At 42.6% G+C, this 24,562-nt stretch overlaps 2 protein-coding genes across 4 annotated transcripts; both read right to left on the bottom strand.

Moving 5' to 3' along the window:
* Positions 1-1,441: 1,441 nt before the first annotated feature.
* On the bottom strand, positions 1,442-4,185 carry LOC135493704 (uncharacterized). 3 transcript variants are annotated; one of them, XM_064781229.1, is made up of 3 exons: positions 2,558-4,185; positions 2,002-2,065; positions 1,442-1,577 (listed from the first exon to the last, which is right to left on the bottom strand). In XM_064781229.1, the coding sequence occupies exon 1, from the start codon at positions 4,170-4,172 to the stop codon at positions 3,234-3,236; it is 939 nt and encodes a 312-aa protein (XP_064637299.1). In that variant the 5' UTR covers positions 4,173-4,185; the 3' UTR covers positions 1,442-1,577; positions 2,002-2,065; positions 2,558-3,233. The 3 variants fall into 3 exon arrangements, with proteins under 3 accessions (XP_064637299.1, XP_064637298.1, XP_064637297.1); XM_064781228.1 differs by having other exon boundaries at positions 1,442-2,065; XM_064781227.1 differs by having other exon boundaries at positions 2,002-4,185.
* Positions 4,186-6,858: 2,673 nt separating this feature from the next.
* LOC135493703 (uncharacterized) lies at positions 6,859-10,764 on the bottom strand. The gene is made up of 3 exons (XM_064781226.1): positions 10,178-10,764; positions 9,622-9,685; positions 6,859-9,197 (listed from the first exon to the last, which is right to left on the bottom strand). Exon 3 carries the CDS (start codon positions 8,525-8,527, stop codon positions 7,496-7,498), a length of 1,032 nt encoding a protein of 343 aa, XP_064637296.1. The 5' UTR covers positions 8,528-9,197; positions 9,622-9,685; positions 10,178-10,764; the 3' UTR covers positions 6,859-7,495.
* Positions 10,765-24,562: the final 13,798 nt, after the last annotated feature.

A 24,562-nucleotide genomic window follows, 5' to 3' on the forward strand; every position in this document is an offset into this window, starting at 1 on the left:
GCGAACCAATCGAACCCGAAGATGTCCAGAACACTGATGAAGAAATGGAGGAAATAGAGACTGCAGATCCCTCGACCAGCACTGAGATAGCAGCCAGGGTCACTAGAATGCGAAGCGCCGTGGGAGAAAAAGCAATGGCTAACATTAAAGCTGCCCAGACCCGTCAAAAGAAGAACTATTACAAGCGGCGATGTTGCCAAGATGTACAACAGGTACGAAAAAGAAAAGAGACGCTTGGGGCAGGGGCGATTATGCTTTGCATAAATTAGTGCACTGTAGAGTGTTAATTATTAACCATCCTTAAATGTCTGTAATGCAAAGCTCGGCTGTCGATATTTCATGGCCATTATATCAAGATATTCTGTACGTGATACATGGTTATATCTTTTCAGCTCTTCCAAGTTGGGACTTAAGTGCTTAAAAAGAACAATAGGAGGGCAGACAGAAAGGGGGGAAGCAGGATGAACCTTGGCTTGGCCCATATACAGTCGAAAAAAGGAACGAAAGTGGAACTTACATAATATCAAAAGGAGGAAAAACTAGCAAAGTAGGCGTAAACGCATGCCAGCTTAAAGTTTACAACGTTTAAATATAATGTGAATTCTTTGGAAATAAACACTGTTCATTGAGAAAATTCGCCTCCATCTTTATTATTGCATTTGAAAAACTTCTCTCCTCTTGGCATCGAGGCGGACTATCACCCCCATTAACCCCAGGGCTCATAGTCCAGGTCGGACATTAAAGGCCATATATCTAGGTTTTTTGCCATTTTCTGCTGTAAAACGATTTCAAAAGTGTACCTAACACTTTATACAATACAGAAAACCAAATGCAATTAGCTCCATCCATTTTGAAGATATAGCCAATTATGTGTTTGACAACTTGATTACCTAATCAGGCTAGCAACTGGCTTGTTAGAGCCAGGCGGCGGGTTCAGCAAAAGTTGTGATGTAGATCAGGTTATCTGTACATGTCATGCAATCATAAAAGCAGGAGGGCCTTAATTAATTATGCACACCTGGAAGTAATGTGTTTCATTCACTATGGTGTATTGTGTGGCTCCGAATTGTGTCAAGGCTAGCACAAAGAACAATCGAATGACGGATGGGACCCATTTTCATGAATTTCCAAAGCCAGTTGAACGAGAGAGGAGGAAGCTGTGGATTCGGAAGTGCAAACGTTTGGAGTGTTGGAAGCCTGGGCCTTCGGCCAAACTTTGCAGTGATCACTTTATCGATACGGATTATCACATGAAGCCGGATATCTGCATCCAACTGAATATTAACCCTTTCACTGCCACAATCGTCATGCGACGGTTTCAATATGCCATCACTTCACTGCCAAGATCGTTGTGTGACGATTCACTTTAGTTTTGCTAAAAGTTATCAGATGGCATTGCGATAGCTATCTATAGCCAAGCAGATTTAAAGTAAGGCTAGATTCTTTCCGGATATGGTATATTTATTCAACTAGCATATTCTGGAGCATGTTATATACACGTTTACACACGCAACCAAAAGAACCGAACAAAAACAAAGAAGAAAGAAAAAGGGCAATGACAGGTCACCTTACGATCCCTGTAATACAAAACACAGATTGTGAGTAAAACATTAAAATTAAGACCTTATGCAAACTCTACTACATAACTATCTCAAATCAATTACTTGGTGAATCAACACTGTCAAAGTTACACAGCACAAATAACCTTAGAACATACTGAACATTGATATTAATTCATAATTAATGTCAATTCCACTTCCAATCAGTTATTGATCTAAACACAAGACAAGACTTAAACAATGCTTAAACATAGTTTCCTCATGGGCTCATGAATCAATGCATCCAAATCACGAATCATTTAGTACCTTTAAATCATAATAATCACATCATTATTACAATCATAACTTTCCTAGAAATTAATACTAAGCCATCTCAAATATCAGTTTGTAAGATAATGAGCCCATATTCAGATTGTGTGAACAATTCCTGAAATAAACTCACCATAGACGTGGGATACTCCTTTCCACAGTCTATTTCCTTTGACCAATCACGCGGTCCTCTATTCCTACAAAAAGATAACCAACGGAATATCACTACTTTGATAACCAAACTGGCTTCAAGTCATTAAGTCCTAAATGTTACATATTTATCTTACTAACGTGAATTAGCTCATAGATAAAATACACAATAAAGTTATCTCATTTCTTCCCGAAACATCTGATAAACAAGCTCTCCCTCGACAGTAAAATGTGTGAACATGCATGCCTCTGAGAGTAATTATCATCAATGAAAGGGTCACAAGAAATCACAACTTAAATCCTATTCAGTGATCTTGGATCATTTTCATAGCACCATGCCGTCACACTCATACGGTAATGAAATTTACGCCTTTAAGCAATGGTAAAATAAAAACAGGTGCATCAGAAATGGAGTGAATTTAAGAGAGTTGCAGTGAGATATGGGGCCTGGCGATCTTGACCATACTTGGGCAAAGCACTGAAAGACATAATATAATAGAACAAATCGGAATTAAGATGAAGTAACTCAATTCACCTACCTTTACAATGACATGTAAATTCTCCTGAACCAATCTTTCTCTCGCTCCTGGTCTACTTAAGAGCATACTGGAATCTCCTGAATGATCTCACCAAATTCCATAAATTGGATCTAATCTAATGATGAGTTCTCTTTAAACAACGGTCTTGCCTCGCAAGAGATCAAGACGCAAGTGATGTTTGGCCCTTGTTCCCCAACTAAATATCTTAGGACCATGTGAGAATGACTCCACAATTTCCCAGAAACTGTAACTGGCAGAGACAGGAAAAGTTAACTTCCTGTGCCAGACTCTCCCTCTTGCTGATCATCTCATAGGCTTAAAACGCCCACGCACCACTCCAAACCTGTCACCGACTGGTACCAATCCGGAGTTTCTTAGAAGTTTTAGAATATATGATAGCTTCCTTATACCTTGTGTCCTGTTGGGATGGTTGTTAGTGAGAACAACATCCTGACACGTTATGGTAAAAAGTGAACTAACTAACCTAAGTATAATATATGACATTGAGTTAAATGAAGTCTCATTTAACTGGTATAAAACTAACTATATATAAGATGATATGATTTGAACATAAATGTTGGATGATAATGGACACTGTTAATTGTGCCCCGTCACATACCACCCAACTGACTTTGTTGTTGTCCACAACAACAACAGCTGCTAAATATTAAAGAACTTAATTCCTTAATAACAACTTGGCCAGCATAAGCTGTGCCTTGGCAAAGTCCGCTATAGTTTGCTCACTCATACTTGTACCTGAATCAGAGTTGATTTCAGTCATTTCCCGCACTGTTGTGTGGACACTTGACTTAGGTAAATGATGCATATTACGGTGCCTACCTGCAGTTGCTCTGCCTGACCGTCTTGGGGTTGGAGCTGGAACTGGAATACTAATTTCCACCTGAGGTGGAGCTTCTAATACTTCCCCGGGCTCCTCCCATACAACTATGTCATCATCCTCAGAGTCTGATTCCGACCTGTCACTTTCAGCGACCTGATTGTCGCGTGCCTCGGCACGAGACCTGGTCATAATTGGGTCAGGCCTGTCAGTGGCCTGCTCTTCATCAGGCTGTTCGGGCAACTCTTGGACTACTAACCTGTCAGATCTAAGCAAGTTAACCCTATTCATTGTTTTGGCTGGGCCAGAACCATCGAGGGGTTCAACGCTGTAAACCTCATTGTTTGGATCCGGTTTACCTATTACCTGATATGGAACACTATTCCATCGGTCTTGCATTTTATTGCGTCCACGGACACCTAAGTTCTTTAAGAAGACTCTGGAACCTACCTCTAGTTTGTCCTCCTTCACAGGACGGAGGCGCTCTCGCTTAAGTGCTTCCTTTTCCAACCGAGTCCTAGCCAATACCTGGGCTTCCTTCATACGAGTATGATGGAGGGTGATCCATTCATCATAATCCACCTGATGATCAGTGTCCTCAACCGAGGGGAGTAACTGATCAATGGGCAAGCGAGGATCATGACCAAAGAACAGAAAATATGGGCTGTACCCGGTAGATTGATGTGGTGCCGCATTGTATGCAAATACTAACTCAGGGAGGTGCTGAGGCCATCGTCTCTTCTTCTCAGCAGGTAATGACCTTAGAAGATCATGCATAGTCCGGTTGAATCTTTCTGCCTGAGAATTAACCTAGGGATGATATGGGGTAGTTTTGCTCTTAGTTATGCCATACAGCTGGCATAACTGTTGGATGACCTTAGACTCAAAGCACCTACCTTGATCGCTGTGTATCCGCCTGGGGACACCGTACTTCAAGAACCAATCATTAACCAATACCTTAGCGACTGTTTTGGCTGTCTGGTCCCGTGTTGGAATTGCCTGTGTCCATTTGGTGAACACATCTGTCATCACAAGGACATTTTCCCGCCCATCTGTGGCTGGCTCTAAAAAGGTGAAGTCTATTGCCAAGACTTCCAACGGCTTTTTAGCTAGCAAATGTCCCATGGCAGGTTTTACCTTCTGCTGGGCCTTGGAGATAATACAGCGCTGACAAGATTTGCATCTCTCAGCGATATCATTAGCTAAACCAGGCCAGAAAAATCGTGATCTTACCAAGTAAGTTGTCCGTTCAGTCCCTTGGTGTCCTGAGTCATTATGCAACATCGTGAATACTTTGTCCCTGAGACACTCTGGTAGTATTAGTTGTTGCATTATCTCACCTTTCTCTTTCCTCTGACGGTAGAGGACACCCTTGAATTCCCGAATTCTATCCCACTCCCTAGCCAATTTTCTTACCGGTTTGGGGAGTTTGATGAGAATTCTACCTGTGGGTTTGATACCCTTGGCCCAGATATCCTTAAATGGACCAATACTGTTGTCACTGGACTGGAGTTTTTGTAAGTCATCTGTGGAATAGGATGGTAGTGTTCCCTGTGCCTTGGTCTCAGGGGGTAACACTGCCTCATGGCTTTCCAAGGATACTTCCACTATATCATCTTGGAGAGCTGACCTTAGGTAATCTGGGATGGGTGTACTTTTGACAATCTCTGACATATGTGAACTTACCTCACTTTCAGTCAGCAACTTGAAGTCCAATGCAGGTACGGGGTGGTAACGGCTGAGAGCATCTGCTGCTCCATTGTTCTTACCCGGCCTATACTTGATTGAAAAGTCAAACTGAGCCAATTGTGCGACCCATCTCATCTCTGTAGCATTCAGCTTAGCTGTCTGTAGGTAGGCCAGCGGGTTGCTGTCTACCAATACCTGAAATGTCCCGCCTAAAAGGTACTCTCTAAACTTCTCAGTCACAGCCCACTTTAGAGCTAACAATTCTAATTTCATTGAGCTGTAATTCATGTCATTCCTTTCGGCTGGCTTAAGGCTACGACTAGCATACGCTATCACTACTTGCTTACCGTCTTGGATTTGGCTCAGGACAGCGCCCAAACCCCTGTACGAACCGTCAGTTTCCACTAGGAAACTTTCGCCGAATCTTGGGTATCCCAGTACTGGGGAGGTGCACAGGCTATCCTGTAATTTTCTGAATGCCTCTGTACATTCAGGAGTCCACTGAGCCCGAAATTCCTCGTCTCTTAACCTCTTACCTTTGGTCTTGTCTTTCCCTTTGGGACCACCCAAAAGAACATGAAGGGGTGCAGCCATGGTGGCAAATCCTTTGATAAACCTGCGATAATAGGAGGCTAACCCTAAAAATGACCTCAACTCCTTCTCGGTTTCAGGGACTTTCCAGTCTCTGATAGCTGCAATTTTCTCAGGATTAGTTGCTATGCCTCTCTCTGAGACTACATGACCAAGAAAGTTAACTTCTGCAAGAAAGAAATGGCACTTACTTGGTTTGATTTTCAGGCCAAAGCTTTGCAACCTCGTGAAAACCATTTCTAGCCTCTCCAGGGTTTGATCAAAGGTTTTCCCCATGATCAAAATGTCGTCTAAATACACTACAAGAGAGACCAGATTCTGATCTCCAAGACAAGTTTGCATCAGTCTGGAGAACGTAGCAGGGCTATTACAGAGCCCCATCGGCATACGGGTGTATTCATACAGGGCTGCAAACCCAGCCCGAAAAGCAGTCTTCGGGATGTCCTCCTCCTCGATTCCACATTGTAGAAAACCGTGAGCTAAATCTAAAGTACAAAAGAACTTTGAGCCAGACAATGCCTCCAAGGCCTCTGGTATTCTAACTAAGGGTTGGGCATCTTTGACTGTCTTTGCGTTCAACAATCTAAAATCCCCACAAACTCTCATTTTACCGTCCAGCTTGCGAACCAAAACTATCGCTGAAGCATAAGCTGATGTACTAGGCCTAATAATACCTGCCTGAAGCTGAGTCTCCAGGTATTCCTTAACAGCCTGCAGTTGATGAGGTGGAATACGTCTATGAGGGACCTTGATAGGTTTATCATCAGTTAGTACAATTTTATGCTTGACTTTGTCACAGTACCCTAAGTCATGATCACCATCACTGAATAGATCAGGAAACCGCTGAAGCAACTGCTCAAATCTCTTCCTTTCGGATCTAGTCAACTCACCAATATGCATGGTTTCCATCAGTCGGGCTACCTTCTCTGTGGTAGCTTTGCTTGGTGTCGGTTCCGGGTCATACTGTCTCCCAACCTTGACCTCATTCGCAGAGACTTCCATTACCTCTACGTTCATGGGAGCTGAGGGTACTTTCCCCAACAATAAATTTCCTAATAAACACTTACCTGGGATGTAGGCATCTTCTTCCCCAAAGTTGGCTACTTGAACCCAGGTCTGGCCGTCAATGACCATGGAATACGAAGCTGCTACTACTAGTCCCTTTGGGAGCGCGCAGTCTTCTGATGGTATGCCTTCTACTAAGGCACAGTACGAGGTACCCCTTTTTGGGAAAGGGGCGCTAGCTTTGATGATCCTCTTTGTGCCAGCTGGCAAAAGCAGGGGTTCAGAACTAGCGTTTCTCACCTGACCGATTAATCCATGGTCGTCTGCATCTACCGCCGGTGGTAGGTCACCTACGGCACAATGACTGTATAAATGTAACACTGAATCCCAATCAGTGTCTAATTGTTGACCCTGAAAACTATCATTCAACAACCGCAATATGTTGCTGCCTAAAATACCTGGCACAACCTTCTTCCTAATGCTTGGAGTATCCTTGACAATAAGGAAACCCATTTTCTCAAATGTTCTTCCATGCACTACAATATCTAATTCAACATACCCAACGTAAGGGATACGCAGGCCATTGGCAGCGGTAATCTTCAGGTAGGAAGACGTATCCAGAACCCTTACCTGACCCTTGAGAGTTTCCTTGAAGAAACTCTCTGTCAAGGTACTTACCTGGGCCCCAGTGTCTAATAAACACCGGACACTCACGCCCCCCACCTGAATATCGGCTTCCGGGCACTTGCCAATTGCCTTGGCAAGAACAGAGCCTCTTAAATCGCCCGCTGCTCGGCTCTCAGCAGGGGCTCGAACTAGTTTAACGCCCCTGTGGCCGCCTGTTCATTTGTCTTCGCTTTGGGCTTACCCGTATTTTTCTTAGCCTTGGCTTTCTTCTGTGCATCTGGACAGTCCTTAATTAGGTGATCCAGGCTGCCGCACTCGAAACAGGCCCGTCCCCGTTGGTCATATTTCTGCCCTTTACTAGTTGGCCCATTCATTCCTGCAATGAGTTTTGCCAACTCCTGTTGAGCCTTCACCTGCTCCTTCAAGATAACATTCTGTTCCTTGAGCATTTCCATCAGGGCTGGTTCTGCCTGATGTTCCCTAACTTTGGCCTTTACCTTTAGATCACTGCGCTCACCCTGGCGGACCCACTCTGTTGCCCAGTCTCGCAACTCGAAAAAGCTGCCGTTCTTCTCGCGGATCCAGCGAAGGGCTTCTCGCCGGAGTTGAGGGTCTTTAAACCCTTCCGCGAGCTGTGCCCTAAGGGCCTCCTCCTTAGTGGCTTTCAGCACGGAGTCCAGCATCTCCATGCGTTGGTGAATTCTCGCCAACGCATGGGAATATTGGACCACAGACTCCTCCTCCGCCTGCAACCTCGCATAATACTTATGCCTCAGTTGAGGCAAAGAATCGGCAATGTCAAAGACATTCCTCAAAATCTTGAAGAGATCTTTGACATCATCGATCTTCCCCCTACTATCCACTTCCACACGGGCGTCGCCAGCCAAATGGTCAGTTACAAAGTTAATGGCATCTTGCCCTTTCAGTTTCCTGGACCCTATGATGCCCTGGGCATCCCTGACCCACTCTTCTACTTCTGGGTCTTTACTGGCCACTGGTGCCCCCCTCAACTTCTCAAGCTTTCGGTCCCTCCCCACATATACAGTATCCTTACCTTTAAGCTTATCTACAGTTTCCTTTAAGGCTTTGGACTCACCCCTAAGCTCACGGACGCTCCCAACTGCATTTGCTTCATTTAGCTTCGCTGCTGTCAGGTCAGCCCTCAGGTCAGCAATCTTCTGCTTCAGTTGGTCTTCACTCAGGTCTTGTAAGTCTGCCATCCTCAAATCTCACTGCAACTTAACCTAAACACTGGAAAGATAATATGCACAGAACCAAAACAAAACAAGGATTGTGGCCCAGTAACCTCACGTTGACCCTAGAATGATGAGCACAACTCACAGTCCCATGGCATGTGTCGTATAGACGCAACAAAATCAACCTCAGCAATCGGATATAACAACATCAAGTCTATTTATAAGCCACAGTCTTAAAATAGTTCATATGATGTAAATAATGTCACTTCAGCACTTGTTAATTGTTCCTGGAATGTTTGATCCGGCTCCACTCCATCAAGTTCTGCTGCAGTCATCCCTAAGTAGGTTGTCACAACATCACCGACACGTGTCACCTCTAGGATAGTCTTCCTGGAAACATCCGTCTTAGCAGCACTGTGCTCATGCCTCATCAGTTCTCAACCTCTGTCATTACCCTTTTGTAAACTGTGTACATGCTCTATGCTCAATTTTCACAAATAACCCAAATCCTGCCGACAACGCCATTTATAGCCAAGCAGATTTAAAGTAAGGCTAGATTCTTTCCGGATATGGTATATTTATTCAACTAGCATATTCTGGAGCATGTTATATACACGTTTACACACGCAACCAAAAGAACCGAACAAAAACAAAGAAGAAAGAAAAAGGGCAATGACAGGTCACCTTACGATCCCTGTAATACAAAACACAGATTGTGAGTAAAACATTAAAATTAAGACCTTATGCAAACTCTACTACATAACTATCTCAAATCAATTACTTGGTGAATCAACACTGTCAAAGTAACACAGCACAAATAACCTTAGAACATACTGAACATTGATATTAATTCATAATTAATGTCAATTCCACTTCCAATCAGTTATTGATCTAAACACAAGACAAGACTTAAACAATGCTTAAACATAGTTTCCTCATGGGCTCATGAATCAATGCATCCAAATCACGAATCATTTAGTACCTTTAAATCATAATAATCACATCATTATTACAATCATAACTTTCCTAGAAATTAATACTAAGCCATCTCAAATATCAGTTTGTAAGATAATGAGCCCATATTCAGATTGTGTGAACAATTCCTGAAATAAACTCACCATAGACGTGGGATACTCCTTTCCACAGTCTATTTCCTTTGACCAATCACGCGGTCCTCTATTCCTACAAAAAGATAACCAACGGAATATCACTACTTTGATAACCAAACTGGCTTCAAGTCATTAAGTCCTAAATGTTACATATTTATCTTACTAACGTGAATTAGCTCATAGATAAAATACACAATAAAGTTATCTCATTTCTTCCCGAAACATCTGATAAACAAGCTCTCCCTCGACAGTAAAATGTGTGAACATGCATGCCTCTGAGAGTAATTATCATCAATGAAAGGGTCACAAGAAATCACAACTTAAATCCTATTCAGTGATCTTGGATCATTTTCATAGCACCATGCCGTCACACTCATACGGTAATGAAATTTACGCCTTTAAGCAATGGTAAAATAAAAACAGGTGCATCAGAAATGGAGTGAATTTAAGAGAGTTGCAGTGAGATATGGGGCCTGGCGATCTTGACCATACTTGGGCAAAGCACTGAAAGACATAATATAATAGAACAAATCGGAATTAAGATGAAGTAACTCAATTCACCTACCTTTACAATGACATGTAAATTCTCCTGAACCAATCTTTCTCTCGCTCCTGGTCTACTTAAGAGCATACTGGAATCTCCTGAATGATCTCACCAAATTCCATAAATTGGATCTAATCTAATGATGAGTTCTCTTTAAACAACGGTCTTGCCTCGCAAGAGATCAAGACGCAAGTGATGTTTGGCCCTTGTTCCCCAACTAAATATCTTAGGACCATGTGAGAATGACTCCACAATTTCCCAGAAACTGTAACTGGCAGAGACAGGAAAAGTTAACTTCCTGTGCCAGACTCTCCCTCTTGCTGATCATCTCATAGGCTTAAAACGCCCACGCACCACTCCAAACCTGTCACCGACTGGTACCAATCCGGAGTTTCTTAGAAGTTTTAGAATATATGATAGCTTCCTTATACCTTGTGTCCTGTTGGGATGGTTGTTAGTGAGAACAACATCCTGACACGTTATGGTAAAAAGTGAACTAACTAACCTAAGTATAATATATGACATTGAGTTAAATGAAGTCTCATTTAACTGGTATAAAACTAACTATATATAAGATGATATGATTTGAACATAAATGTTGGATGATAATGGACACTGTTAATTGTGCCCCGTCACATATCGTAACTTCACTTTACACTGTCTAGGCATGAAGCAGACGATCGTGGGCTATTGTCTGGTCATTCTGTGTGCCGGAGTGACGTCACAGAGCTGAAAAATGGCGGCAAATAGGTGCAGGCTTTCTGTTGATCAGGTTCTGGCTGAAATTTGTGCCGATTCTGACAGTGCTTCGGACTTTTGTGATACGGAGGATGAAAGTGCGAATGAAGGGGTTGATAGTGATCATGCAGGCGATATTTCTGAACCCGATATCGAGCCAGGGGATGGTTTTGGCGGTGGTGATCAAAACGAAAGTGGTAGTGCTAGTGGTTTCAGTGACAATAACAATGGCAATGCATCTGACAGTGACAGTGATTATGATAATATTCGGCCTCCCGTTAGGCCTAGAGGCCGTGGTACAGGCGGTAACCAAGGGCCAGGTCGTGGTAGAGGTAGGGCCCAAGCCCAAGGGCCGGACCGTGCACATGATGGAGACGGGGCCCAAGGGCGTGGCCGTGCACGTGGTAGAGGTGGGGCCCGAGGGCGGGGCCGTGCTCGTGGTAGAGGTGGGGCCCGAGGGCGGGGCCGTGCTCGTGGTAGAGGTGCAGGGGCCCCCAGAGGCCAGGCTGGTGGTGCACCTGGCCAGCAAGCTGCTCAGCCTGGGCAGGGCAATGTGAATTGGACTCCTGCCAACCGGCAGCCACAGATTAACCCTTGTGCTGGTAACCCGGGGGCAACTGGTGATGCTGTAGATATGGATGGTGGACCTTTGGAACATTTTCAACTGTTCATTTCGGATGAGTTTTTGGAGACTATTGTAAATCAAACAAACTTGTATGCAGACCAACATTTTGCAGAAATGCTGGCTGGTAATGTTGAACTTTCTCCACATGCTAGGGCTAGGAGTTGGAAAGATGTAACTATTCAAGAAATGAAAATGTTTTTTGGATTAGTTCTGTTGACAGGGATTGTGAAAAAAAGGAGGAGTATTGGTGCACTGATGAGGAAATAGCTACCCCATACTTCAATCAGAGGATGTCTAGGAACAGGTTCCAACTTATAAACAAGTTCTTGCATTTCAATGACAACAGTGCCCGACCTGCGGACGACCAAGATAGACTATATAAAGTTCGCCCCCAGCTTGATTATCTGGTTCGTAGGTTTTGTGAAATGTACGTCCCCCATTCTCAAATATCCATCGACGAAGGCATGATCAAGTGGAAGGGACGCCTTGCTTTCAGGGTTTATAATCCTGCCAAACCAGTGAAGTATGGGATAAAAGCTTATGTGTTAGCTGACTCAGTAAATGCATATTGTTGGAATCTAATTATCTACGAGGGTGTGGCACGTACCCTTCGTGAGATTGTTTTTCACTTGATGGATAGGCTCGTTGGTCAGTTTTACTCGCTTTATATGGACAACTTCTACAACAGTGTTGCACTGAGCATGGCACTTCTACAAGCAGATACATATACATGTGGGACTCTCAGGAGGAATCGTGGTGAACCCCAAGAGATTCGAGAAGCTGGGACCCCAGGTCATCGCCTTCAAAGAGGGGATGTTGTAGCTCGTGACAATGGTCAGGTGCTTGTTGTTGCCTGGCAGGATAACAGAACTGTTAGGGCTCTTAGCACAAGGCATGAGAATAGAGTAGAGAATGTGAGGGTCAGAATAAGGGGTGGAGGATACAATCATGTTGACAAACCAGGTTGCATTACTGAATATAACAAATATATGTGCGGTGTCGACAGGATCGATCAGATGATTTCATATTATCCGTGTGTGAGAAAAACAGTCAAATGGCCTAAAAAGGTTGTGTACTATCTCATTGAACTGGCATTGAATAATGCCCTGGTCATATTCAATGAAAAGTATGATGATTCAGAATATAAACTTGACCTGTATGACTTCCAGAAGCAAGTTGCAAAGGGACTTTGTACTGCAGGAACTAAAAATCGAAGGGACGTACAGGACGCGAACTCTGATTCGGAGGAGGAGGTGGAGGACCAACAACCCCCAGGAAAGGTTCCTAAATTGGATCCTATGTGCAGACTGACAGGTGGATTCAAGGATCACAAAATGAAACAGTTTCCACCAGCTGCAGGAAAGTTACATGGACAAAGGGCATGTAGGGTCTGCACCAAACGCGGAATTCGCCACGATACGCGAAATTACTGCGTAAAGTGCAAAATACCACTTTGTTGGGGGGACTGCTACAATGACTATCACTACAAAAAAAAATATTATTGACTGTACAAATGTTCTACAAGACCCAGAGACACTGTAAAAAAAGAATCAAGACATTTGGCATAAGATTACATATTTTATTACATTATTGAAAAAGTGGTAAATACAGTGGAAGTCTGGCAGGGAAGGGGGATACAAAATAAAAAGGCTCTGGCAGTGAAAGGGTTAAATGCCACTTGTTAAAAACAGCTGTTCCAACCATGTCAATTGCCTTTAATGCCCGAGGCTGCTGAGGTCGGTTGTTATACATAATGTGTAGGCCCTATTGGGGCCTGTGATACCGCATAGTGTCTTCTTGTGTTCCAGCCATAGCAAGGTGACAGCGACACAGGTCAGTGTCAGTGACAGCCACTGTCAATGACAGATTATTGTCATCTGACATCTAGGCCTATCTAACGTTGCACGGCATTATATCGTCACGTCAAGATGATTGTGCATAATACCGTCACTTTTTAATAGTAGTTCAGCGTCATGACATAACTGGCGATACAACACAGACGAGGCGAAACAATATTGTGCAACATTAGTCTGTTCAAAAATCATACATGTTATGCATCTGCAACCATCTAAATCAATGTCTTCTTTGCTATATCGGCAGGTCTGCCATGCAAATTGATTAACCACAAATTCTAATCACTTTCATCCGAATGATCACTCTCATTATGATCTAGTGATATTAATGGCTCGAACATGTACGGCTCAACGTTTAAATATCCTTCTGTATCGACCAAAACATCCTCAAATTCACTGCTCTCACTCTCTGAACTGTATGCGGAAGCCATCTTGCTTTGTTCTGACTGGCCTGATCTACGTCATCAAAAAATCCCTAGCGGCCATATGTGGAACTAATCTAAAGTTGTGTGTGGTGGGAAATTCAAATAGTTTAAAATTGAAAATTGAAATAACTAAATAATGACTTTATTATTAGAATTTTTTTAATGTCTGGGATCTTGTTTTTTTAACCCTCAACATATTTCATGAGTATCAAGCATGTTTTCAAACCTTGATATATGGCCTTTAATCCCTGGTGCTAAGACCATGATACCTGGTGGGGATAGTCCGCCGGACTATGGTCCCTAGTGCACGATGACCCCCGGACTATGGTCCCTAGGACTTATAGTCTCTGGACTATACCTCCAGGGGACTATGACCACTTCTATATCGGGTCAAGTTTTTTTCGTTGACGGTATACACACACTCTCTAACCATTAAGCTCGCTCAAGAGCTCCCTATCAATTAGACATGAGTATGTTTTTAACTGTCAAGTGCATTGCATATTTCGAGAATGGAGATGTATTGAGAAGATATTTGGTGTGGCAAGTCTACAGATAGGCCCTATAAAGAAATTATTTGATGAAAAAATTAATTTTGAATTTAGTTAATTTGGCAAAAGGGGGCGTTTTTAGATTTGGTTAAAATTTACAATCCCCGATCGGAAATGACGTAGTTTGATCGCATTCAACTGTAAATCCATTGAACAGTGGTGTTTCGTTAGTCAACCGATGACCTTTTTTTGGGGTGTGATCGGGGATTGTAAACTCGTTCCTTAGATTTTTCTGCCAGCGGGCTGAAAAGAGTGGAAATATCAACGTCTGTCCATTTTGTCAATTATCAAAAAATTTCGGTGGTCAACTACCAGCTTACTTTTCACCATTTACTTCCCGCTGTCCAGAATATCATATCAAAATTTCAGATTGCCCACCCCTGGCAGTGTTTGATGCGTCACGGTCAAATATTGACAATTTAACTGCTAAAAGGTTTAAAACTCAATGGTGGTCTTGTCTCGTGCGTAAATGTAAACACTCGCCCTCGGACGCCATTTTCTCCCGATCTGGAAGTCAATGGAATTGGAAGTGGCAAAACGCATTGATTTTTACGCAATTTTAGTGTCTCTTTACTAGTGTATTCTGTTCTCTAATTATCACTGAATACCTCTAACATCCACATCTTTTCCAATACCATACTTTTGATAAGCACATCGGCATTAAATGATTAAAAAAATTTAGCGGACGAAAACTGTTCATGCACGCATGCAATTCAGCGCCATCACCGATCACGTGATGTCTGCAGTCCGAAATGTTGGTCCTCATGTCGTCATGAACTGATGGTCATGTTAGTGGAATTTTCTCGAATGTACGCGATGATGACGTGCCCCGTTAACAGGACATAACATCTATTTCAAAATGTGTTTCTGATGTGATTGCATGAGAACAACCCATTTGTGTCGTATATCACTGGAAACGCCCGATATCCCTGATTCTGCAGGATATTAAATCGGGCATTTTATTTCTAAGCGTCGCATTGGCGCCTAGCTCTGTTGACCATCCCAAATTCCAGTAGCATAGGCCTATTGCCAATTGGGTCGGAAAATCTGAATCACGGAAAACCCCGAATATTATACATTTCTTCCTGTATAATTCTTACAGTGAGCATTCTCCCGTGAAAGACAGTTGCTTACGCTACACAAAAATCAAAAAAAATCGAGGGTCAACCATTGAACTTTTGAGAAACAGGTTATCCTTGCCTATGATCCTTGCATATATCTTTGGGTGACATTGCAATGAGACCCGATGGGGTATATCATAGTGGTTCTTGAATAATCATATGTAACCGGGCAAGACTAGGTCTAGAGGGCGGAGTTTACTACAAAGATTTCTTGAGTAGGCCTATGCACACCCACTCCAGTTGATATCCTTTTGAGGGCCTAATTAAATGTATGATACATCTTCAGTTGTACAAGAAGGTGTAGAAGGCATTATAGGCAAGGATAACCTGCGTGTTAAATTTTGCACAAATCAGCGAAAAATGCACCAACTGGCACTGGACGACATTTCAACAAGTGCCCGACGCACATTCCAAGTTAAGTGTACACATACGTCGGCAACAACAGTAAAATGCGTAGTTTCTTGTTAGCCGCCTATTGAGTAGCGCCTCATGTTTCAGAAACTCCAAATAACATGTCTTTGCCAAAACTGCTAAATCTACATTGGCATACTGTGAGGACCAAGAAATCAATGATTTTTTAGGTACTACGGATAGCGGTTGACCGCGCATGAATAAAAACCCTCCCTAGTGAGACCCAGATTGATGCATCTCCGCCATCTCTTGAGGGGCACGGCGAGGATTGGCCTGCAGTGCACACTTGATTGCAAATGGCGATCAGTTTTTGCTCGTCCGCTAAAAATATATTTCGCTTATGTCAATTTTCTTTTCCAAAGTAAAGATTCGTACACTTTTGGAATGTTACACGTATATTGTGGGAAATGTTCCCTTTAAGGATTGGCCAGTCGTGCTTGCCCTGGTCTGAAACTGACCAAACCACGATCAGGAATGGAACTTACAATGGTAACAATGGCCTATCCTGAAGCTGAATGGGCTTAGAGTGGGTGAGTTAAGGCCTTCATACACTACATGACAAAAGTAGAAATCAGCTGCTTCAAAAGTCACCTTCGACAAAAGGCATTCTGGTGACATTCCACAGAAGTCGAAATTTCTCCACACACTGATAGACATGTGGACGTGCAAAACGCAACTGCGACATATGTTTCCAGGTGAAACTCGACAGTAGTCAATAATGTAGCACACATTTGCTACAAAATGATCCCGACCATTTGCCACAAATATTTTTGCGACGTTCCACAGTTGTTGACTGGTCACTACACATTCATGACATTCTACGTCAACAATGACCAAAACTCTTCCACACCGACGTCACACTTCATAACCATGGCAGACACCGAACTGGTCGCATCGGTATGTCTGTCTCTCATTGTCATCATTCGGCAAAGACGAACCAGACGAATGTGATTTTCTTGATTGCGTCATCTGCTGTTAGCATAAACAACGGCGGGTATTAAAACAGTACAAGCACTCAAGTATAATCAACAAGAATGAGATTTACCTTTTTGTCTCAGAATCTTTGGACTATATGATTGTAGCCTGTGTACCACGCAAAGGGAAGTGGCTCTGCGTGCGATTTGCTCTGTCCTCATTCTAATTTAAACGACCAACATAGATTCATAGGTAGTGGATGAATTGCAATCCAAATCACAGGGTTTACACCCAATTTTCTTGTATTGTTTTCCAAGCAAATAATATTAAACCTGATATTGATATATTTTGTTCATTTATTTCTTGGGTAAACGTGTATTGAAATTGGTCGGGGCATATTTACCAACATCACCAATGTGAACCTTAACGGTGACGTCCAATTCAGTAGCGATTTTGGCGATCTTTTTCCTCTTTTCGTTCCTATCGTGGTACAGAGGGGACTTGACATTGAAAAGACATTCTTGCACCCCCCAAAGATCACAAAATCTTGATGTTTTTTCTAAAAACCACATAGCCATCTTCCTGTCCCATGAGCAGCAGGTCTCCAAAAATTGAACATATTCAATTCAGCTGTCCACAGGCTTTCCACAGAGGTTAGCATGCCCACAAATGTCACTGAGTGAATACACACTAAATGACTTTTGAAAAAGATGACTCAAGAGTTTGAAGCTGAAGCGGCCACCTGAAACATGGTCACAATAGTCGTAATCATCTACACACCTATTGACTTTTGTGGTTAACGTTAATACAACTTTCAACAAGGCTGGATACTTCGTAACAAAAGTTCCAATCGTATACACATTGCAACATTTTTTGGGAAACAGGCTAGCCACAAAATGACTTTTGTCATGCAGTGTATGGAGGCCTTTATGTTAGTTAGACACTTGTACAATAGAATTAGTATGTAGGATATTTAGAAGATATAGCTAGCGCACAAGAGCCAAGACAACCTTCGAGAGAGGACTAGAACTACTGCTTGTGGAGAAGCCAGGAATACCTTGCTGGACTGTACTGTACTGTATGTATGGAGTGAATAAAGACACTATTATATACACCGCCGCCCGCCATTCTTACAAATGGTGTCGGAGGTACAGGAATGAATTTTATGTCGGGGTACACGAACGGATTTGGTTTCTGTATTGCATGTTTCCAATTTCCGATTTTTTATCGATGGAATTTAACTGGTCCTCCAAAACCTTCTATAGAATATTTCGACCAGCAGATTCGATTGTTTCATTTTGGTAATTAGGTGGCAACAAGTTTGGTACTAACTTGTGTGACTTTCGTGAATTGCATTAGTATTTCACATATTTTGCTAGATTTAACTAGTCGGTATAAACAGATAAACGTCTATTAGGACATTTTGATTAGCGAATTCCGGTCGATATATATTGGGTACTTTATCTTACATTTGATATTGGTACTTATCTGACATTGGGTGATTGACTGAATTAATTTTTCAAATTCGTTCTTATTTGGCATTGCATTTATTCAGTGCAAGGTACTTATTTCGTATAAGGTGGTTATTTTGAATCACGTACGTATCTGACTATTTCTTTTGTACTTTCGTATGACTTTGACATTTTGCTTTGCTTTGTATTTTGAATGTGTATTTAAAATGGTGAGACTGAAACTTTGAATTCATCACTATTTTTGTGCCCGTATTTTTTTGAAACTAGATCGGCACTCTGCATTGGTATTTAACCCTTTGTTTGGGTATGAAATCATTTTGTATGACCAATAGCCAAGCCTATAGTCAGTATTGATAACTTGTGATTTGCATTGGACTCATTATACTATTTATTAATTTGTACTTCGGTTGTGATTGTGTGATATGGACAACATGCCCGACAAAGAGGTAGCCGGTGGTGCCCAGGCTTTACCACCATATCAGAAGGGTCAAGACCGCATTGTGCTCAGTACAGCATCCCTAGAGCAGTTGATGACAATCAAGGGTACCAAAGATGCAAGAGGACAACTGATCCGTAATTATTGCCATGATGAAGGGACCACTACGTCTGTCAGAGGTGATAGAGCACTAATTTCAACTTAGAATTTTGGATCAACAACTACTTGAATAATGTGGTGGATCTTCACTTGGACAGGGTACAGCATCATGATATCTCATATCGCAGGTCCCATGTGATGCTGAATCGTCAGGTCTCCAAAAGAGAGTACACGATTTGGAAGTTACCATTGGGGGTCTCAGATTTGAGTGCAAGGATTACGAGGAAAAACTGAGAGAGGCTGAGGAAGAAATCAAGAGTCAGAAGAATAAAGTCAAATTTGCAACCGAAGCTGGAGATACGAAGATGAAGGAAGTGGCTGCCCAATTCGAGACGTTTTTCGATGTAGCGAGGGAAGGACATGATAAGGAGTTGGATAAGGCAAATTTGCTGTGGAAGCAGGCGAAGCGAAGGCGAGGGCTCTGTTTGCTCAGTTCCAGGAACTTCTTCAGGATGCCAAGGAAGAGCATAAGACGGAAATGACTGAGGCCAACGTAGCCATCGGGGAAGGTGAGGCAAGGTTGAAAGATCTGATTGAGAAATTTGGGAAGCGTTTGGAAGAAACCAAAGAGGGTCATGTACAGGAGGTTAGCAAGACGCTTAAAATGATGAGGAACACAAGGGATTCTCTCGAATCGGAGATGAGGGGTCTGGGAGAGATTATTCATGATCGTGAGCATGAAGTCAAACAGTTGTCGGATGAAATAGATGATATGAACCTGAAACATCAGATAGAGATGGGAGAAATGTATGAGAATTATAGGAAGGAAGTTGACATAGTACGGAGGGAGGCCAAACTTAAGGGAAGTTCCTTGAGCCAGAAGATACAGGAGTTGTCTAACCGAAGAGATTCTTCTGCAGCCGGGTCGTCATGTAGTAAAGAACCAAGTCGAGAGTCACAACACTGAGATGACACCAGAAGACCTCGGAGCCAAGATGTCAGAGAACTTCTTAACTCAGATGATGAGGCTAGGGGATTTCAGAATCGCGATAGCCTAAGAAGACCTTAGGACCTGCACTCTGCCGAAACGAGGGATGTGTCAACTCGTGATTCATCGTCCGTCGAAGGGATGCCCCAGCATGATATTCCAGTGGACCGAAGGCCGTATCCATACCAACCACAAGAGAGAAGCAGGGTAAACAGTCGGAATGGAGACAATCGAACGAGAGACAGTTCATATAATGGATTGAGGAACAACCATGGTTATGAGGTCCCTAAAACCAGACACTACCAACAACCTATTTCAACGCCGTATCATCCAAGAGAGAACCGTCCATCCTACTTCCCAATGCCAATGACTGGTAACAACGCCAGAGAGATTCCAGTGTCCTATTTCCCAGCGTCCATGGCTGATCTTTCAGCAGTTAGGTTGAAGCACCCCCAGCAGTAGCAAGGAGAGAAGTCCACTCTACCCGGCAGCGCGAGGATGAAACTATAGAAGATTATTCGCAGGGGGTCCATATGGCAACAATCAATGCATATCCAGATGCTCGGAAGAAAACGGTCTACGACATTTCTGTTGAAGTTTTCCTGAGGGGTATGCGCGACAAAAAGAACGGCTGAGATTATAATAGATAAGACTCCGGAGGATATTTTCTCTGCTCTCAAGTATGTGAAGACGACGCAAGCTAATCAACGCACGCTGTATGGGTAAACAGTTCCATCTGCTAGACGAGTCTCTTTCTTTGACGGATACGTGTCCGATGCTGATGAAGAGCCGCCAAGTGTGAGACTGTTGCAACCTAAACCATCTTTGAGTCGAGACACCAAGGAACAGAGGAGTGTTCCAACAAAAAAGAGCGACCAGTAGAATGACACTCCTACTCAAGTACCGCCACCTAACCAGGTCTACTCACTTCCAACACTGGGACCAGAAATTATGTCACTGATTTCTGCAATTTCTGCGATCTTCCGTGCGGAGGATGTGCATATTGCACCCGAGCACATGAACAGTGGTCTAGATTCCTCGAGAATGTTGACGATGTTTTGCCACTAGCTATTAGGAATGTGGATGCACCTCTTGAACATCCTTCTGTCTCAGATGCTCGTGAAGAGATCACAGATGGAGCCGGCGATCTCAGCGTCAATGTCGTACCTACAGCTAAAGACAACTCTGATCATGCTGTAAACACCAGTTCTGTCGACGTGGATGGCTGGGCTCATCACTACTCAAAGCTGGACTTGAGGACCAGACAACTTGAGGATCTAGATATTTCTCCCGTAATCACTTGGTTAGAGAGTAACCAGGAGCCAGAGCAGCATGAGGTCTACATATGTGGTCCGTCAACCAAGACTTTGTGGTGACACCGTAAGCAACTTCAACTAAAAGAAGGTGTTCTGTATTACCAATGGGAGGAACCGCCAGTCTCACGTGATCTCTTGGCGATACCAGGTAAAATGAGAGATGAGATGTTGTTCTGGGCCCATGATGCTGAGGTTTCTGGTCATCTAGGGATTGACAAGACTCTAGCCCGATTGAGACACTGTTGTTATTGGCCTGGCCTGGCATGCGTAAGATGGTTTATGCCTATCTTCAGTCCTGTCAGAGTTGTAATCTGAACAAGCCCTCACGGAAGAGAAAGGCTTCAATTAAACGCCACCATGCTGGATTTCCAATGGAGAGAGTTCACTTGGACCTTCTTGGACCATTCACCCCAAACGCAAGTGGAAATATTTACATTTTCAGCATCATAGATCAGTTCACAAAGTGGGTTGAGTGTGTTCTGCTGTCAGACCAAACAGCACAGAGTGTTGCTGAAGTTTTCTTCAATAGAATCATTGCTACCCTTGGATGCCCATTACATGTGCATACTGATCAAGGTCGCCAATTTGAAGGAGGCCTATTTCAATCTCTTGGTAAGATTTTGGAGATAAGGAAGAAACGTACTACGCCATATCATCCAAGTAGTAATGGTCAAGTTGAAAGGTACAACAAAGTAATACTTCAGATGATCAGATGCTACATCAGAGACAACATTGAAGATTGGGACAAGTACATACAATTTCTGGTAATGGCACTCCATTCGATGGTACACAAACAGACAGGATTTTCAGCCAATCAGATGATGCTTGGTCGGGAAGTCTTCATGCCAATCGATCTACTTCTAGGAAACCTTGCGAGTGAACCAAGACAGAGTCCGTCTGACTGGGTCATGGATCTTCAACAGAAAGTCAAAGACGTCCATCATTTGCACTTATGTTTTACTTCAAATACTTATGTTTTATCGTCACATGTTTTAAAAATGCTCATGTCTTATTTCATGTCCTGTAATGCTTATGTTTCATTTCACGGCCATTTTTATTCATGTGCATAGAAAACTTTTATGTTAACCTTGCACTTTAACATAAATAAATTATTATTATTATTATTATCAAGAACACATCTGAACTATAGTCAAGCAAGACAGAAGAAAACATATGATCAGCCAGGAGATTTGGGCTATAGATTAGATAAGACCGGGAAAGTCAGTATCAGCAAGAAGCTTCGTCCGCCTTGGGAAGGTCCGTACTTGGTTGTCATGGCTAAGGGGCCTCTTTTTACAATCGGGAATAACAGGAGAGACATTGTTGTTCATCATGACAACCTGAAGCCATGTCGTGATCGCGAGGTGCCATTGTGGCTCAGAAGAAAGAGACATGAACTTTTGTTTAGTGCTGGACAACCATTGGTGGGAAGCGCCGAACAGCAAACGAATGCCAATGATGACCGAGAGTTAACCCCTAGGAATGATGCTGACCAGCTCAACCTTGAAAATGATGGAATTTTCCCCGACGATGGTTTGGAAGATGAGGCAGTTCTTCATGGCCTATTCAAAAAAGATTTTTGTCACACGGTCTGGAAGAAGGGTGAGAAGCCCTGCTTGGATGGCTAATTATGTGTCCTAATAAGGGGCACTGCTGACTGTGATTTTTGTGATGGTTCACAATTTATTGTTTATACTGACTATTTTTTAGCGAGTTGCTTCCTAGAGGTTATTGGTCATACTTGTTTTAAGTTGGACTTGTGGACAAATTACCATTGTATCATTGGAAATTCTTGTGCTACGCTAATGCTTAGGTGATCGGCTGACCTGGTTGGTATCAGTTGAGATAGGCTTTTGGTTGGTCTCTCTGTAACAGGCAGGTTATGTCCTTTCTCCCCTGTTTTTCTTTAGCTTTAGTAGCTAACAGGCAATATAGAGGTAGGCAGTATTGTTGGCCTCTGTATCTTGTGTAGCTAATTATTATTATTATTATAAGATGTCCACTGGTCCAGCAAACAACTCATTACGGTTATGAAATACTCAACCTTCTGATATTATTACAGTTTCGAGGCAGATTTTGTGCTAGATTATTATGATGACAGTATTAACCCAGAGAACAGGTGTTGGAGGAACTCAATCTAACAGAATTGTACATACACCTCCATTGTTTTGTGGGTCCCGTCCAAACTTTAGATGCTTGGCTTGAGAAGTGCCCACATGTCTTCTTTGGGTAGGGCCTTTATTCCTAATGAAAGCTCATTTGAAACCTGTGTTGCCACATATTCCACTAGATAAAATGGTTATAGAATCTGATTCCCCGTATCTACCCTATCCCTCCAACACTCCATTGAAAACAGCTTTGAAGTGAGTACCATTTGTTTGTAAAACACTTTAATTGTCCTCTTAGAAATTAATTCATATTGTAAACAGTAATGCGTCAGATTTCTACAAGTTGTAAACATATATGTATCACTTAGGTGTTGTTGATACCAGAGGCAGAGTTTTAATCCTGTAGGTCATCATGATCTGTTATTTATTTATTTACTGTTAAGCTCTGCTTTTTCCTGTATCAAAATCACCATAAGTCAATTTCCGAGTGAACTTTAGATTTGTATTTCGTTATTTTCTTGTCTGTGAGACTTGAACCTGTGAGGTTGCATTCCTGGGTAGGCAGTATTGTTGGCCCGTGGTTTGGGATTTTCCTTGTTCTGTTGTCTCACCTCTGTTGTACGTTATTTGCCATGATTTGGCCTTCTTTCACTTGGAGGTTGTCTGTATTTTGTAAGTAATTATTTTTCAATTCTTTATATATGTTGGGGGAGGGGATGGTAATAGATGACTATATGGTTGAACATCTTTTGTTTTACCGGTATTTGATGTCTCAGGTACAGTGACACTGGACTTGAAATCTGATAGGCAGCATTGTTGGTCTGGTTTGGTCCATGGCGTTTCTGTCCTTTGACATCCTTGTTTTAGTGTCCACTGCTTATTTATTGGAAACTATTAGTATTGGATGTCATCTGCTACCAGACTCTTGTTGGTTGCATTTGTATGATTACTTTAGATGTTGTATTGGAATATGTGTTGTCTTATTGGGGGGCCTTTAAAATATGATGGGCGGAGTGTTGGAAATGTTCCCTTTAAGGATTGGCCAGTCGTGCTTGCCCTGGTCTGAAACTGACCAAACCACGATCAGGAATGGAACTTTCAATGGTAACAATGGCCTATCCTGAAGCTGAATGGGCTTAGAGTGGGTGAGTTATGTTGGTTAGACACTTGTATAATAGAATTAGTATGTAGGATATTTAGAAGATATAGCTAGCGCACAAGAGCCAAGACAACCTTCGAGAGAGGACCAGAACTACTGCTTGTAGAGAAGCCAGGAATACCTTGCTGGACTGTATGGATTGAATGAAGACACTATATATATATACGCCCGCTGCCCGCCATTCTTACACTT

This window comes from Lineus longissimus, chromosome 9 (genome assembly GCF_910592395.1).
Source record: "Lineus longissimus chromosome 9, tnLinLong1.2, whole genome shotgun sequence".
NCBI lineage: Eukaryota > Metazoa > Nemertea > Pilidiophora > Heteronemertea > Lineidae > Lineus > Lineus longissimus.

Excerpts from the sequence above, each read along its gene's own strand:
- LOC135493704 (XM_064781229.1), bottom strand. The coding sequence starts at position 4,172 with ATGCATGATCTTCTAAGGTCATTACCTGCTGAGAAGAAGAGACGATGG.
- LOC135493703 (XM_064781226.1), bottom strand. The coding sequence starts at position 8,527 with ATGGCAGACTTACAAGACCTGAGTGAAGACCAACTGAAGCAGAAGATT.